Genomic DNA, 18392 nt, shown 5'->3' on the forward strand with positions numbered 1-18392 from the left:
GTTTTCACTTTAGTTATTGATTGATGCCAAGGGATCAATATGGACTAATGACCTCACTAGCAAATATTCCGTAACAAACTCGTTGTTTTATTAATAATAGAGATTAAAATGAGAATCTTTTAATATAAGAGGAACTTATATAAAAAATTATTATTTTATATGGATAGAAATTATAAGGTGAGAGAGTAATTTTTTTTTAATAAAATCAGTATAATTAAATATTATGACTAACTTTTTAAAATTAAGTTGTCTTGTTTGTATTAGAGAGATGGGTAGAAGTATAAAACTATTGCATTGAGAGATTGCACACTAAAATAAGTTTGTCCATGTTTGTGTACCTGCATGTCATAACAAGCACACATGATTCTGAACTAGTCATTTATCATGTTATGCTTGTGTTGGAAAGGAGAAGATTACAATAATGAATGATTATTATAACAAAATAACGAGGTAAATGTGATTTTTTTTAAATCATCCCTCTTAAGCTATCACAGGAATATAAAAAATTGAGTCATAATTAAAGAAATTTCAGAGACTCTTGAAAATTTGACATAACTGTAGGAGAACTAAAAGAAAATGGCACTGTTGAAGTGTGGTGTATTGTATCTCTCCTCCATAATTCAGCGTGAATCAGTTTCATTGGTTTGTTTAAACACCTGCATTAGTCGAAGGAGGATGAAGAGTGTGTTCAGCTCCCAGCAATTACTCAGATAAGAGGTTTAGCTTGAATCCATGATGGGTTGTGAAATGTGGGTATGCAAGCTTTCAATCATTTATCATCAGGAGGCAGATAATTGTACAAGGAGGAAACTCTCGATACATTCATGAGTTTTTTCTATGGAAAAAGTTGAAGATGCAACGCATTAATACTGAACTAAATTGTGAGATATCCTGTTTTTGGAGGAGTGAAATTGTTGTTTTCTCTTCCCATTAGAGAAATGATGTCCACTCTCCAATCCATAAGATGTTCTTTCTTTTCCATTTTCAGAATTATTTGTTGTACTAAAGCAAGCTTCAAACTTAAGTGCCGTTGTGGATGACCATGGGATAATGTCTCAGAGTAACCATTAAGAAGTCCCATATCGCTGAGGAGAAATAAGAATCACTGGGATTTTATTATAAAAGAAACATAATTTGTTTTGAATACTCATACCTTTCTCGGCCTTTTGGCTAAGATCAAGTGTAGTATCTGTTCTTATCAGTTTAATATCTGATATGTGGGTTATTAACCCACACGATATTAAATTAATTTTTTGAAGGGGAAATTCCACTACAATAGCTTGCTATTGGGGATCTCATGTGTCGCTCAAGTCTTGCACTATAGCTTGAGCCTGGCACACCCTAACAATCAAGTTAAAGAATTTCAAAGCTATTTAATTTTCTTAAATTATTTATTATTTTATTTTATAATTTTTGTCATTTAGTTACACAGTTTCCTATCTTGGTTTATTTTGGAAGATGTTTGTTGTCTAATATTGTAATGTTTTCGTTTTAATTTTTTCCATTTAGGTTACTTAGGTTTATCAAGTAGGTTTATTGTGAAGTCTTTTATCTATTATTATAATGATTTCTTTTTTTTGTTTGGCATTTAGGTTTCTCATGTTTTCCAATTTATCTAATATTATTACTTGTCTCTCTCTTTGATTTTACAAATCTACACAATTTCATAATTGAATATCTTTGGTTTTACCAATATACACACTTTTTTTGAAATATATAGGGGAATATGATGTTTGTGTTATTAGCACTGGCATCTTACATCATTTTACCTCTTCTGGAAATTGAGTTTTCCAATACAATAAGCAAATAGAATGGCAATTGAAACAGGAAAGATAATGAGAACCACACCAACTACACCAAGAAAATCATGGTGAAACCCATAATAATCTTCCAAAAATTGGACAATTGTTTTCTTTTCTCCAAAGGCTGATATTTCTTTGACTTCATCTCCATACTGTGAAGTAAGCATTCCATTTAATGCCCAAGACATGGGGCATAAATAATACATCCAAATCCACCACTTCGGAATTTGCTGAGTTGAGAAAAATAAATAAAACATTTAGTATCAGTATAGGTTTTATGATACATTAGCTTAGGTGTTAAACCCTGATTTTCCTACAATCAGTCCAACAGCTCTTATTGAATACACTAAGAAATTTGGAACATTTAATAAAAAGTTAAACTAACTCTACACTATCATATAATGTTGAATTTGAAGATATTTATACATCATGAATTTTCTTTGGTCAAAAGTGAAAAATATTGTTTAGTGTATTCCATTTCTTAATAGGTCCTCTTTACTAGCTGAACAAAAAACTGTGTATTTCCTGTCATTGCAAATGTAAATATAAAAATAACATCATATGAAACTTACAGGTCGTGGTACAAAGTACCCGGAAAATAGATTGAGCATGGTGTAGGAAGATGAAGCCACAATAGAAGCCAATTGAACATTTGGTGTCAATGAAACAAGGAGCATCCCTAGATAATTGAAGTATAACAAATTGCAGAACATACTGTAGAGTAACCAAAATATTTTATAAGCAGACCAATCATAACCCAACATAGGATATGTGATTATCACATGTACAACCACTTCAATGATTAGATAGGGAACCTCAATTAGCACCTGCAAAAGATATAAAACCAAGTTACCTTAAAGTTATTGGAAGAGTCACCAAAACATAAACATTGAGTAAATTAGTGCAATACTTGATGTGCTCCAATTGTGGTTCTTATTTTCTTAATGAATAAAAATATTTGAAAATGAGTGATGAATTCAGATTTTGAAGAGAAATACCTGTGCAAAAGAATAGGCCCAGGGAGAGTACATTCCAGCAAATCTTTCACGGTACAGAACAGTGCGCTCTGTTGCCACATATGGCAAAACTGATGAGCAGTTATTTATCCCAAAGAAGAGTACAGCAGAGTACATTGCACCAAATACATTGAACACATCTTGTTGGTTATTTCTGTGAAATAAACAAAACAAAATCATTCAGCCATTAAAAAGCAGCTTATTTCAATATATTAAGAAAATGCATTTTAATATTCCATGTTTTTTTGATGTAGAATACAGAGAATAAAATTTTGACCACTAACATTTTCTTTCCTTTCTTCCAGAACAGTATTCCAAACAGAATAGATAAGGCAGTCACAAAACAGATGCGACTCAAGTTGTATGAAGGACTTCTCCAATAGGACAAATGTTGTTTCCACAAACATGCTTTGAACTGTTCCCAACCATTTTGTGAAAAATGAGATGGAAAATACAAATCTCTAGAGCCTGGAGGTGGTGAACTTAATTGCTCAACCAACTCTTTGTTCTGTCTGCATTCAGTGAGTAAATATCATGTAAAGATCACATGCATATGAATTATAAACACTCCACTAGAAAAACATCTTTAAAATTCCCAGAGTCATCATTTAGTTACATGATATTGGATATACATGCTAATTGCAATGCTAATATGCATTACTATTGTCATTTTTATTAAAACAATATACATGCTTCAGTAGATGGAGCTATTAGTTTTGTTATTTATTTAGGATTTTAAACTTGCAATTGTTTGAAAATTTTATTATATTTATTTAGGGTGTTTGGCTATGTTGCTGTAGTCAATGAACTTTGTAAAAAAATCAAGAGAGTTTTTATTATTATGTGATGATGGAATCTATTTCTATAATGAAATAATATACTATATTCATCTTATATCAAACTCATATTAAGTGAAATTGTCTATCAAATATATAAGCTGCACCAGAAGAATTGAAGCAATAAGAACTTCCAAAATCAGTCAATCCTAATGGGTCCAGGTTTATCTAGGGAGTAAGTATTTTGTGAACTTGCAATCAGTTACCTTGGATTGTTCTATTCTTCTAGCAAGATAATGTATACTTTTTTGCTTGAATATCCACTTTAAAGTTAAAAAAGATTAGCAAATAGAGATGTTATATAGGACCAAGAAGTGGAGAAAATTAGTTTATACTACCCAAGTTTAAACTAGAAACTATAATCAAATAAATCAAGCAGTGGCACATGAATAAAATTCTGAGATTCCTTACTCGTATAAGGTTGATTCCTTATAAATTTGGGCAAAATCTATTCCGAGTTCGGATTCTGCTGATCTTGAAGTAACCTCTAGCATCCATGTTGATGGGTTGTAGTTGTCTTTAATCTTTTGCACTCCCGGTATACTCTTTATAACAAAAGATTTAAGAATGCAAACCAAGATTTTGCAATCAAACATTTGTGATGAAAAAGAAAAGAAGTTGGGTATGATATAAGAAACTGACCTCAAAGTATTCAATGACCCTACTTGAATGCTTCCCGAGTGGACCAGCGTAGATTAAGCGTCCTCCAGTTTTCATGAGAATAAGCTTAAAGGATTACGTGAAAAGAACATTTTAGTTAATTTAATTGTGCATTGTCCCTTGAAGAGATTCAACAATGAGATAAGCATCAGACATTTCCTGAGTTAATTGGTATTAGAATCTTTATCTAATTATGATGAAGATAATATATTAAGTATCAAGGGTCCTTCTAAGATGTTGCACAAGAACTTGATTTTGTAACTTTAAAACAGTGTCTTGTTTGAAAAGTACTCATTATTTAACCTCTTTATGGTGCTTGAGCAATTGGATACACAGGCTCAAAGGCTCTGTCATAACATCTGGTTCATTATAAATTCAAAATTTACGTTAAGGGATTTTGGTTACCTCATCAAATGCCTCAAATATATCAATACTTGGCTGGTGAATTGTGCATGCAACAGTTCTTCCTGTTCCAACTACATTCTTCACTGCTCTCATTACAACTGCAGCTGCCCTTGCATCTAGACCTGTAGTTGGTTCATCCATAAATATAATTGAAGGATTGGCAACAAGCTCAATGGCTATCGTCAGTCTTTTTCTTTGTTCAGTCGATAAACCACTAATATTTGGCATGCCTACTAAAGAATCTTTGACCCCATCCAGCTCAATAGTATGAATGACATCATTCACAAATTCCTGAAAAACAGAAAGAAGCCATAAAAGGAAATGAGTCCCAGTGAACAAGCTCAAAATTTGAAAACAAAAATATTACAGAGAGGAGAACCATACAGCTTTAGTTTTGGCATCAATCTGGGAAGGAAGCCGAAGCCAAGCAGAAAACATCACAGATTCTTCTACTGTTATGTTTGGAGAATGTATGTCATTTTGTTCACAGTAACCTGATACTCTAGCAAATGTGGCCTGAACCTTAGGGTAGCCACCAATTCTAATCTCTCCTTCTATAATACCACCAGTCTTTCTTCCACACAGGACATCCATCAAAGTTGTTTTCCCTGCTCCACTGACTCCCATCAGCGCTGTTAGTATTCCAGGTCTGAATGAACCTGTGATGTCAGAAAGGAGCTGAAGCCTTCTCTCAGTAAAGCCTCTATTTCTCATTTCCTGCACCCAATATGGTATAATTTCCAACTACGTCAATGCATGTAACTTAATACTCAAGAACTAGCAGTAATTAAATTCATTTAAGTTACCAAAGGGGTATCAACATAGTACTGGACATCATGAAATGCTACTGCCAGTGGCTGGAAAGGTAGAACCAATCCTCCTGGAGAAAAATAGAGAAAGAAAGTATGGAGAAACATAAGTTTAACAGAAAAAATTATATTCAAGATTTACACCAAAGTAAATCACAATATAAAATTTCACTGGTACACATGAACAAGACAAGAGCTCACGCTTTCTGGTTTCTACAGTATTTTCAATCGGAGAAGTAACAAGTTTCTTGTCTGCACCAATGCTACTGTTGTTTTCTTGCTGTTCCTGTAACTCTGAATTCTTCTCAGAAGATACAAGTGTTCGAGATCTTGCAGGAGCTGATGGAGCAATGCCAAAGTGAAGGTTACAATATAGGTCTAAGAGCATTATTATTCACCACATAACATGCCCAAGTAAACAATGCTAAATGAACTTACCATTCAAGAAAGTCAGCATCAAGGTAAAACCTACATTGAACAGCACTGTGAATCCAATTAAGGCAGCAACTGATACCCAATAAAAGTAACCATCAAAGTTTAGCCCCCGGTTATCAAGTACTTGGTGACCCATTGTGCTGTTTGCAGACATCTTCAGTGAGAACAAAGGAACGAAATTAGAAGAGGAATTTTATAATTGCACCAAGCAGGCCTTCACATAATTGAGTACTCTCAGCTAAATGACAAAATTTCATGAAAGCAGAAGTAAAAGTATCCTTTTGAATTCTTGTAACCAAATGAAGTTAACTGGTCAATTCATCTCATCAATAAAAAAGAAAAGAGTAGCCAAGAGCATTTAGTTGCACGCAATGTATGTTCTTTGAAGCACAAAAGGAGTTATACATGATTACCTTTTCCCACCTAGGAGCAAGAAATTCATTCACAGTTAAGCCTATCTCTCCATATGACACAGGAGAAACCCAAAATCCCCATCGCAACCAAGACGGCATATATGCTACAATGGAAAAGCAACTAAATTTATTTTCTGAACAAAACTCCCCGTTAAAAAGGTAAATCAGTTCTGGAGTCTTACGTTTTGGAATGATGAAGCCACCAAATAGTAAAACAACTACTATGGCCACAGTACCAGCTGTCACAGAAGAAACCACAGTTTGAAAAATTGAGGCAATAAATCGAAACATGGATACCGAAGTCATGTGTACGACAAACAGGAGAAGGAACTGGCGAAAGAACCTGAAGAAAAAAGTTCAAGTCAAAACTTGGTCAATATGAATGAGATTCTGAAACAGTTTTCGGGTAAAGAAACAACACAAAACCACTAAATGATTTCATATAGATTCTCCAAAAAGCCTATAGCATCATTGTTAACTAATCATATTGTGTTAAATTCTGGAGACAAAGTTGTGTTCAAATGTATAAGTTCCATCAAGGACTAACCTTCCAATCTCGGGGCTGTAACCAATGACATAATATGAAAGTGATGTCCAAATAAAAGATTCCAACAATGAAAGTGGAATCTTTAAAACAGCAGATGGTATTGTATAAGCCCATGCCGGAAAAAAGGACAACTCTTTTTGCTTGTAAATAACTGCAAGTCTTGATACAGTCATAGATAGTTCTGGAAATCCATCGACCAGAAGAATGACGAGTGAATAAAACAATGAACCCATAAAATAATTCCCATGGACCACATCAACAGCCATTCGTGTTCGAATGAAAACAGTCATTGCTACAAATGCTACGATGACAAGCTGCATGGATGAAGAATTTGAGAAAGTTGGGTACAGTTATCACGATAGAAAGGCATGGTAGTGAAAAGAAAAGCCTACAAGTACCTGTGTTGACTTGAATACATAGACAAAAGAGTTTCTTTTCATTAGAAGAATTTCCCTCATCATGCAAGCCTTAAATAATTCCCATTTTGTCAATGAGTACTTTTTAAATACAAGGGCATTGTTGTGGCTCTGAGACTTATCAAATGGCTTCAAGAGTTCCTCCTCCAACTTTTTACCTAAAGGGCTATCCTTAAATTTCTTAATGAACTGGTCAATTGAAACATAACTGTAAGGTTTTTCTGTGATACTCCAGTACTGTGCTTGATCTTTCTTAGAGATTACCTACATTTTACAAGTATTTCACATAATCAAATTCTGAAAATATCATGTTAGAAAAGGAAGTATTCAGTTAGATTGAACATACTTCCTGAAGAAAGTCAGCAGTGCCTTTTCTTTGTGGGCATTTAAACCCACAGTCTTCAAAGAACTCAAGAATGCAATCACGTGGACCGTGGTACACAATTTTTCCTTCTGCCATTAAGACAACATCGTCAAAGAGATCAAAGGTCTCTGGTGCTGGTTGAAGGAGTGAAATTAATGCAGTGGCATCTGTGATATGCACTAGATGCTGAAGACAGGAAATAATCTGGAAAGTAGTGGAACTGTCTAAACCATTGGATATTTCATCCATAAATAGTGCTTTTGTTGGTCCAACAATCATCTCTCCTGTACAATATTCCAGAATCAGGAACAATCAGGAACACAGTCACCTCATATGTCAACTAATGCTCTAAAATTCTATAAATTTAATAAGCTGCTATTATGCAGTGTAGTAACAATACCTGTAGTTAACCTTTTCTTTTGACCACCAGATATACCTCTTCTTATTGGATCTCCTACTAATGTATCAGCACATATATCAAGACCAAGTATCTGCATGTGATTGTAATAGTCAATAAACAATAAATGAGCAGTATTTGGTAGAGATAATGATATTAACTATAGCTTCATGGAGAAAATGAACAGACTACCTTTAAAATATAGTCTGTCTGAAGGCTACTCTTAAGTCCATTTATTGATGTTGCCTGTACCAGAAACAGTGCTATTGAATTAATACTAACCAACACTTGGACAACAAAATAGCATGAAGACTTTTCAATGACTATACTGAAACTACAAAGTAATGAACCAGTTATCCCACAAATCATTTATAAACAAAATTATTACAAGTTTTTCTGACCTCACTTTATCTGAAAACAATAGACACTTATCATACTGAAATTCAGGTTTAGAAGAGTGAAATTGGGTTAAGAAAACAATCATAACTTATTATGTCTTAAAATTTTAACTTTGGTCTTACTCAACCCTTGAAAAACTTGTAATGGATGACTAAAATGCAGCAGAATAATGTATTATTTTGCAATAATATTATTATATCAAGTAAAGAAACATCGTAAGGTGAATTTATTTATTTATTTTTATTGAAAAATTGAAAAAGTTAAGCTTTATTTGTTATTAGGATATTTTTGTTAAACATAGAGAAACTTGACCAAAACATGGAAGTGGACAGAGAAAAATGAGCTGAACAGTACCTTCATATATGCATCTAGATCAGGATCAGGAACTATTCCTGCCTCTTTCTCCCTTCTACTGACTTCCATCAGGAGTTCTTTCATACATGGAAAAAAAGCCATCACTCATCTCTAAGGTTAATTTATGAAATTTATTTATTTTTGTAACTTTAAGTATACCTACCGGCTCGGCTTCCTACTCCTTGACAACGAGCTGAGAAATCAATTGTTTCCCTCACAGTCATCTCTGGAATATGCAAATCATATTGGCTAACATATGCTGATGATTTCTGAGGGATGAATTCGTCGAGTATGTGTCCATTGTAAGAAATGTCCCCTTGAACCTATAGTGCACCACAACAATCATGGAGAAGACTCATTTTTCAAATAAACTAAATACAGATATTGAGTTCATTCTGTCTAATGCATAAAGTCCTGTCGAAATGGCTTCATCTTTAGCTAATATGGTATGACCAAAAAATGAAAGTAATAAGAAAAACATAGAGTAAATTTAGATTCAGGAGTGTGTCCATTTTTTTTTTACAATGAATTGGAAGATTTAACTGGTTTCTGGAGAAGTGACATTTGTTGTTTCTCAGATCCCTTAGAGAAATAATGTTCACTTTCAATTCCTCAGTTGTTATTCGTTTCTCAATTTCAAACCCAGCAGTGTTATACAAAAATGAACTTCAGATTTTGGTGCCCGTATAATGACTATGGGACAAGGTCTCATTTGAGTAAGAATGACTAAGTCCCATATTGCTTAAGAGAGATAACAATCATTTAGGCTTTTATTATAAAAATGGAATGAATTCCCTTTAACACTCATACCTTTCTCGGCCTTTTGGCTAAGATCAAGTGTAGTATCTGTTCTTATCAGTTTAATATCTGATATGTGGGCCATTGGCTCACACGATATTAAATTAATATTTTGAATGGGAGGTCCCATCATAGGAGCTTGCTTCTAGGGATTTCAATTGTCGCTCGAGCCTTGCACTATAACTTGAGTTTGGCAAACCCTATATTAAAGTTTAATAATGATTACTATTATTTTGGATACAAATTTTTGTAGATTATGTTGAATTATTTTTTTAAGTTTAGTAATGATGTTTGCTTGTAGTCTGAATATAAATGTAGTTAAATTTGTCTTCAAATTATTTTATGGTCGAATTTTGTTTAAATTTACTATGAGAAAGGTCTGAGATTTAAACCTTTAGAGAATGACTTAGCTTTCCAGCCAATGCCAACAACAATGTTGTTTTACCACTTGCTGGTGGACCCAGCAATAAAGTCATCCTGCAATAGAATAAAATGCAATAAATTATAAATCATTGTCTTTACACCATACTGAATATACTAATATTAAATTCAATGAATAAATTATGTGTAATTTGCAATTTGACCTTCCCGGATTAATAATTCCACTGGTATTTTTGATGATGTTTTTCTTCAAATCTTGAGAATTCAGAACTGACAATTTAGTGGTGTCCTTGAGAAAAAAGAAAAAAAAAAAAGAGAAACAAGAGGAGAGTCTTAGACAGTGAGCAAAAATAAAAGATTAGTGTTATTAAAATATTAATGTTTTTAGAGAAGTTACTTGCAATTCATATAAAAAAAATACTTACAAGCATAAATTCTTTCAGGGTATTCCACAGTGTAGGTATGGGTTTGCCCTTAACTATCTTACACTCTGCTTCTACACACAGATTGTGATACCTCACTTCCACTGTCGGCAACTTAATACCTACTCTACAGAGAGTAAAAAGAACAATATTAACCATCTTTCCATTTACTTGATATTCATAATTTTAAATGGGTGTTCACAATTTTGAGATTTAGTGGACACCACTCCACCATAAATATTAAGACAGAATAATTCACCCCATTAGCTCATGATATTTCCATACATGCAATATTAAAAACAAAAAAATAGATGACCTGTAAAATGAAACAGTTCAAAGTAACAGGCCATATCCCCAAAGGGAAAGAAAGAGAATCTAGGAAAAATAGTTACTTGTCAATTCTTTTCCTGAGTTTCTGCAGCAGTAGAAGATTATCATTTTCAATGTGCTTAATAAGCTTTTCTATGAACATGTGCCGTTCTTGAGCTCTAAGCTTGGTGACATCAACAACCTGCTTCCCTTTAGTTTTCTCATCTGTTTCCATGCCATCATAAACATCAAACAAAGCTGAAGTAATCCTCTCATAGGTTGGTAACCTCTGAAGTTCAGCCCATTGTAAAGCTTCTATCTGGTCATCATCTTGTTCCACGGGATTTATGCTTGAAATGCTCTGGAAACTAGAGGCATGGCTTCTAAATGAGGACCTTATGCTCCTTCCTATCTCAGCCAACTCAATCCTTAGAGACTCTATCTCATCTTCACCAACTAGTTGTGCCATCTCAAGGCAACACTATCCTGATTAAACCTCAGTTGGAGTGCATATTTTTCACTTCTAAACATTATATAGAAATCACCCTGCTGCTTTGATAAGCTTGACAGTGGCAGTTGCTGATGTAATGCATTATGTCATGTATTTGTCTTGTTGCGTGAATGACAATTGAACAAGCTGGTGTCAAATGAAAATTACAACTACAAATCCATATTTTTTTTTATATTATTAGTGTAACAGAGCTTTCACAGATACATTAATTAATCACCAAAGTCCATGCTGAAACATGATTGAAAATATTTTACTAGGAACAGAAAGGTATACATGGTCAAAATTTAATGAAGACACGCAAGGATATATCAGTGTGGCATGCATGATTCATTCATTTTTCACTGTCATTTTGTGAAACAAGCTTTCAGCCTAAAAGACCTGCATTCTAAATTCTGGCTAGATCTCTTCCATTCCTCAAATGTGAATAGGAGCACTTTTTGGAATATCAAGATGTTTAATATACAATTCCAGCGTCCTGTTAGGGGAGTCCTAGATGGAATATTTATATTATATAGCGGCATCTATACTCTTGGTTCCAGAAGGAATACATAAATGTCATGTAAATCATTGACCTCGTGACTCATGTTATTGGGTGTAGTGATGAACCAGCCCAGGTGTTTTCACAAGAAAAAAAAATTAGTGAATTTAAGCAGAAAATATAAAACAAATGTCAAAACATTATTACAAAATATGATTTTGAATTTAATTCAATGTTAATTTTTTGTTTTTTACAGACCCTGGCCTTTTCACTAGAGCAAGAGCATCCCATCTCAAAAGCTTTTTAAAAAAATAAATCATTCATAAAATTACCTGTTATTTATGCAGTAACAAGGACCGATTTCAGTCTTCTTTATTATTAATATTATTTGTGGTTGATCTTGGTCATGAGCTGGTCATATGAAGGTTGAAAGGAAGCAAGAAAGCATTTGAAAAATCAGACATCACCGCAGAGAGATTACTGGTATTTAAGTTGTTATTAGAACACATTGCACACACTTACTTGCCATTCCTTTCTCAGCCTTTTTGATACTAGTGGGTTCACACTATATTGCATCCGAGGTAATGAACATTAGAACTACTGCGTCTTGAAGGGTTAAAAGAGGAGGGTAACAATAATATAATATGGAAAAATATGATCTATTAGAAAATGATTAATCTGATGAGTTTTGATTTGTGTTATTGTGCAAGAATTTGTGAATTATGTAATTCTGAAGAGTGGAAATAGACACAACCAGTAGTGTCACCAAATCATACTTGTATAACAATCACTATTAAGGAAAAAAGAAACTGCATCCTCAAGGTTTTACTGTGTTGTGGCTGTTTTCTTCCACACTTGGCCATGTTGCTCACTTCTCTAGGCACTTCTGAATATGAGTTAGTCACATGTTTTTATTTCTTTTAGGGGAGGTTAAGGTTGATTACATCCTTTATGTTACTCTCACTCTTATCAATTTTGGCTATACTCTCCAACTTTGAAGATTAGAGAGTTAATGGAAGACTCTTGGACAAGACAAGTGAGAGGGTGATTGGCAGATGAAGTTACAGGTAGGGACAAGAGTCACAGACAGTAAGATTTTTATCTCCTCAAATAATTTTTATTTTTGATTCATTTGAGGTTGATGTTGATCTAATGATCCCACCTTAAACTTGGCTCAGAGCTATGATAAATTATTTTAGGTTTACAAGCACTATGTTTTCGCAACTGTTTGATATTCATGCTTGGTTTAATTTTGGCTCTCTGCTACTTGTGGTTTAGTTTAATGTAATTTTGTTTAATATGCATCTTTAGGCTTTGAGTGTGTTTGTTATTGTTTGTCAAATCAGTTAGATCCTGATATAATTGATATAACTAACACCCTTGGCATCAACTAAGACAATATGTTAATATTCAAGGGATCCTTTCAGAAATATACCTCATCTTGAATTCAACTAATCTCTGGGATTTTTTTTGGGGTGAATGAATGTATGGGAGCATGAGTATAAGATTTTATTTATATATTTATTATTCTACTGCATCACATACTTTCATAGTAATTATTTTTTTCTGAAACGTGAATCTCATGTAAAAAGATGGAACCATTTTGAAATTAAATTATTTCACGTTATAATTATAAACTGAGGTTTTTCGTTGTCAAAAGTAACATTTATATTTTATTTTTTGTTTTTTTCTCTCCTTTTTTAATGACTTCCATTTTCTATAACTTTGATAACTCTATATAGCGTTGTCTTTTTCTGTGTATTTTGATAAACTATACCAAATGATGAGATACTTAGTCGGCCTTTAAAATTTTTTACTTCGTATTCTATAGTAGTTAATTAGGATTGTTCTACGGGCCACATAGTTGAAAAACACTAGGAAATAGAATGTGGTTAACCTACTTTCATAGTAATTAAATACCCATGGAAAAGTTCATCTGCGTATCATTTTTGTTTTCATAGAAGAAATGTTTGTATAATAATTTACTGTTATGCACTGCACTGAAATCCCAGTGACTACTTGGTTTATGAAACTCACTAACTTTGCTGGACCTGACGCTTGTTTATTTGTCTTGGTATTAGGTAAGATAGTGTTATAAATTTACTTTAGTTTTGTGTGTTTTAACATGCAGAATCTTTATTAAAGAAATCTTTACTCACATGAATGATGGGCAACAAGGACAATTGTAGAACCAAATGTAGGTGCATCAAATCATAAGAGACAAAATTGAGTATTCCATTTAGTAGGAAATTAGTTCTTGGTTGCATAACTAGGTGGAATTCTCTACATTTTAATGCTTCAAGTAGTCATACAATACAAAGATGTATTTGTGACTCTTGTCCTCACAACCACCAATCACCCACCCACTTGCCTCTTCCAGAAGTCTTCCACAATTAGTTCATCAACGGCTCCATATATCGTAGACCATATTATGTATTAAAAAGGTATAATCCTGAATTTTATTATTTCCTCATGTCATTGTTATAGACTAGCTACATCTTGAGCCTCCAAACTATATAGTTGACAACCCACAATTTACTTCATTTATGGTACGTTCAAGTATTGTGACACAAGATTTATAATAAAAGAAACCTGTAATCATACCCCCATTAAGGAATTGATATTTAAAAATCAGTTAAAATAATATTAGTTGTCAGTTAAGAGAGAAACACTTTCTTTCGCTGACACAACCAAAAGTAAAAATAAATTGCACTCTGTAAACTTTAGATAATATTGAACACACCGGTTGTCATTCAGACATTATTAACTCCATTTCGTTCAGTCTGAAGATGAAAATTTACTGTTTCCACATCACTTCCATTGTTGGCCTTCAAAATTCAATGAACACCCTAGCCTAGACTTGAATGCACATACAATTTTAGACATATAAAAGGTTTTTCGGGTTAAAATATTGCACTCTAGATGTATCACAATTTACAAAAGCAGGGACCCATGTATATTTTGAAACTCTTGCAGCATGAATAAAAAAAGGCAGCACTTCGATAAATAAGCTCAATTTGACAAAACAAACTATTAACTCTACCATCTATCCACTATCCCTGTACACCTAAAAAACATGGATGTTTAAGTTCTTTTCTGAAAGCAAAATAGATGTTAAAGCTTAAATTTAACTTTAGAACAAGCACACAGAAGTTAGGAAGAAGTTCTGCAATTCACCATGACAAATGAAGCTTGATTGCCTAATTCAGCAACCGGTCACTTCTTCCATTTCAAAACAAAAATAAGCAGCTGCTCCCATAAAATAAGTATAGAATACGATGCATTAACTGTCTGAACTAAAGATATCATCCTCGGAACGGCTCACTTTTTTGTTGTCAGTTATCATTGTCTGCTTTTCCTGCTCCAAATAGTATATTTTGTCATTCATATTGTCTTTTTTATATGCTTCAATCATGATCATGTATGTTGTTTCGTCTGGTTGACATTGGTTATCTTTCATACGCTTATAAACTCTTTCCATTTCCATCAAATCCTCTGCCTTTGCACATGCAGATAAGACTGCGTTATAAAAGGCAATATTTTGAGGTATCTCAAACTTTCCAGCCAAGTGAACACTGCTAATTACTTTATGAAAGAGACCGGCATTTGCATAACCTTTGATAAGGCAGCAGAAAGTTTTGGTATCTGCTTTCATACCCTCAGCACGCATCTGATCAAATGTACACTCCATGTGCCTCACGTCACCTGCATCTGCAAATGCCTCAATCACATTGTTAAAAGTCGAGGTTGTCCATGGAAATTGCAACCTTCGCATATACTCCATAACAGATGACATTTTGTCATACATTCTCTTCTTCCCATAGGCGCCAATCAAAATATTAAAAGTGCGCGTTTCAGGTTCTATCCCAAAATTTCGGAATTTTTCATACCATTTCTCCATCATATCAATCTGACCAATGTTACCAAAGACACTGATGATCGTGTTCATTGTCCAAACATCCGGCTTGCAGGTAGTGCTCTCCAGCATGCTGGAAAGCACTTTCTCCATCTGATCAAACTTCCCCGCCTTACCATAACCACCCAAAACAATATTTTGAGTCACTGTGTTTGGCGTGACGGACCTTTCAGCCATTTCTTCATACAATAACTCAACCAAATCAAATTTGAAAGCATCCACACAAACTTTGATCAAGGTACTGTAAGTGAAAACATCAGGCTGGCAAAGAGGAAGTTTCTTCATCTCATTAAGAATTGAAAAAGCTTCATCAATAAGGTTGCTCCTGCAATACGCAGCAAGCAATGCTGTGTACAGATGAGGAGTAGGTTCTAAACCTTCTTCAATCATTGTGGTGAAAAGTTGGTGGGCACGGTGGGGTTGACCAGATTTTCCAAGCAGCACAATAAGTTTCATGTAAGCCCCTTCTTTGGGTCTGTAGAAGGTTTGTTCTCTAAGCATATCAAATACCTGTACATTTAAGTAGAATTCTTACCAATAGTTTATTAGATACATGCACTAAAAGTTCTTAGGCTATCAATCAATCAGATTTTCTTAGTATGACTTTCAAGGTAATTATTATATGTTAAAATATAGTTTTAGAGTCTGTTTTGATAAGCTTTTTCCATAAACACTTTTAAGAAATAAAAATAAGAATAAAAAGTTAAATTAGTTTCTATGTAAATTAAAATTAGCTTATGCATAAACTAATTTGTATAAGTTACTTCATATTAGTTAGTTCCTTCAAAATCTAATATTGAAGTTATGAATAAGCTAATTTAAACTTAAGGAAAACTAGTTTAATTTTACTCTTTTTTCCCTCTCTTAGAAGTGTTAATGGAGAAGTTGCTCTAAAAAGGACTCTCCGCATTTGGGTTCTTTGTTTTAGTTTAGTTTGGTTCCCTAACGTTGAACGTTTCATTTTATTGTTAGGTCAAGTACACTCTAAGAGCTCAAAGCAAAACTTTTAAAACTTCAAAGAAGGAACAAGAACAAAAGGTTTAGATGGAAAGCAATATTATATTTTTACCATTATATAAAAGTTAACGAGTTTATCATATATCAGTTTGTGATTTAAGGAGTATAATTATTTGTTCTCCAATCAAACAAAAAATTTGACTCAACTAAATAAATAGTCTACAAAAAAAAAATCTCAACTCCTTCTCATACACATGTAAAAGTGTTGAATTTGATTGTGAAAACCTGAAGGGCTTGAAGCCACTGCTTCTTGTCGATTTGTTCAGATAAGGATTCGGTGACAGTGTTGACCCATGCCTTCGCACTGTTCTTTTTCTCCAACTTCTGCTTGATATTCTTGATGGGGGTCCTCCTCGTACTATCGTGTAACAATGTTTCCGAAGTACCAGGAAACTCACCTTTTTTCCAGTGTCGCTTTTTGACAACGGGTTTGGAAGGGGGAGAGGAAATGGCGAAGCAGGTAACCCTAAAAGTGGAGTGTTGAGTATGGGTTCTGTTAGAATTGTGGTGGGGAATTCGAGAGGGAACAATGGAAGATGAAAAGGAGAGAGATAGGGAAGCCATAGCCAGAGAAGAAGAAGAAGAAGAAGAAGAAGAAGAAGAAGAAGAATAGTGAGTGTGGAAGACTCACATCCCTTAAATCAATCCACTGCACCATTTTTTATTTCTTCAACTAAAGATGATATTATAAGAGATTTTGGAATTTTACTTCACTCTCATTTTTGGATTAATTTTATATTTATTTTATCATTCAACTAGGGAAAATATATAGGCACAAATCTTTATTATATTAAAAAATATATAATTTTATTATTTTCATAAATAATTAATTAAAAAATAAAAAGTAATATAATTTAATATATATATAATTTTATAATAATAATATTCAAAAAAATTATATAATATTACTTTAAAAAAATTATTTAATTATTTATTTTATTAAATAAATAAATACTTTTATTTCTAAAAAATAAAAAATAAAAATTCTATGTATTCCCTATTTCCTTTGCATGATGGTATAATTATTACTATATACTGCATCTTCCAAATTTATTAAATATGTAAAAACTTAAATAGACATTGTTAAATTTATGTCTCATATTACAAAAGAAATTGTAATTAAAGATGTTAATATATTTATATGTTCTTAACTCTTTTTTTCAAGACATGTATTTTGTTAGATATTTAATAGAATATAAAAATAAATAAACGATCAAATTCACAAAATAATAAAAATAGTAAAAGTTGAATGAGAAAATATTTAATTAAACTTTAGAAGCACATTGCTTTTATTTTTTTTTCTCTTTCTTTCTGTCTTTTATACTAAAATAGTATGCAAATTGAGAAAAAATATTTCTAAAAATAAAAAAATACTTTTTAGTCTTTTCATTTTATTGTCTTTTTTTTTACTTCATTGTTCTCTCTCATACCATACATCATAAATAGAACATGATACTCAGAAATTTTTATCATTTCTAATAAATTTTAACTGATAAAAAAGTAATATATATATATATATATATTAAATAACATTAACATAATCTCACTTCCTAGTTGTTTTCTTTCATTCCCTTTTCTTTTCTTTATTTTTTTTCTTAATCAATTACACCATTTTATTTGGATGGATGGAATATAGAAGAAAAAAACAAAAATAAAAAAATGAATTAAAGGAAAAGTAGAAAGAAGAAAAATTATTAATTCTGTTTG

The 18392-nt window shown here is 32.7% G+C and overlaps 2 protein-coding genes and 2 non-coding genes across 4 annotated transcripts; 2 read left to right on the forward strand and 2 right to left on the reverse strand.

Moving 5' to 3' along the window:
* The first annotated feature begins 1149 nt into the window (after nt 1-1149).
* LOC137808853 (U2 spliceosomal RNA) lies at nt 1150-1345 on the forward strand. The gene has a single exon (XR_011080752.1). It is a non-coding gene; the product is annotated as a U2 spliceosomal RNA (small nuclear RNA).
* A 375-nt stretch (nt 1346-1720) lies between these two features.
* Nucleotides 1721-11295, reverse strand: ABCG37 (pleiotropic drug resistance 9). The gene is made up of 24 exons (XM_068607517.2): nt 10847-11295; nt 10458-10581; nt 10236-10321; nt 10044-10128; nt 9017-9176; nt 8854-8930; nt 8293-8346; nt 8104-8194; nt 7686-7987; nt 7322-7603; nt 6924-7237; nt 6559-6719; nt 6377-6480; nt 5967-6117; nt 5730-5867; nt 5526-5599; nt 5104-5436; nt 4720-5010; nt 4297-4380; nt 4066-4199; nt 3103-3330; nt 2801-2972; nt 2375-2629; nt 1721-2032 (listed from the first exon to the last, which is right to left on the reverse strand). Exons 1-24 carry the CDS (start codon nt 11230-11232, stop codon nt 1766-1768), a joined length of 4353 nt encoding a protein of 1450 aa, XP_068463618.1. The 5' UTR covers nt 11233-11295; the 3' UTR covers nt 1721-1765.
* Nucleotides 9660-9855, forward strand: LOC137808854 (U2 spliceosomal RNA). The gene has a single exon (XR_011080753.2). It is a non-coding gene; the product is annotated as a U2 spliceosomal RNA (small nuclear RNA).
* A 3435-nt stretch (nt 11296-14730) lies between the features above and the next one.
* Nucleotides 14731-17414, reverse strand: PPR2 (Tetratricopeptide repeat (TPR)-like superfamily protein). The gene is made up of 2 exons (XM_068607519.2): nt 16911-17414; nt 14731-16178 (listed from the first exon to the last, which is right to left on the reverse strand). Exons 1-2 carry the CDS (start codon nt 17247-17249, stop codon nt 15036-15038), a joined length of 1482 nt encoding a protein of 493 aa, XP_068463620.1. The 5' UTR covers nt 17250-17414; the 3' UTR covers nt 14731-15035.
* Nucleotides 17415-18392: the final 978 nt, after the last annotated feature.

Source organism: Phaseolus vulgaris, chromosome 3 (assembly GCF_051622355.1).
Source record: "Phaseolus vulgaris cultivar YP4 chromosome 3, ASM5162235v1, whole genome shotgun sequence".
NCBI lineage: Eukaryota > Viridiplantae > Streptophyta > Magnoliopsida > Fabales > Fabaceae > Phaseolus > Phaseolus vulgaris.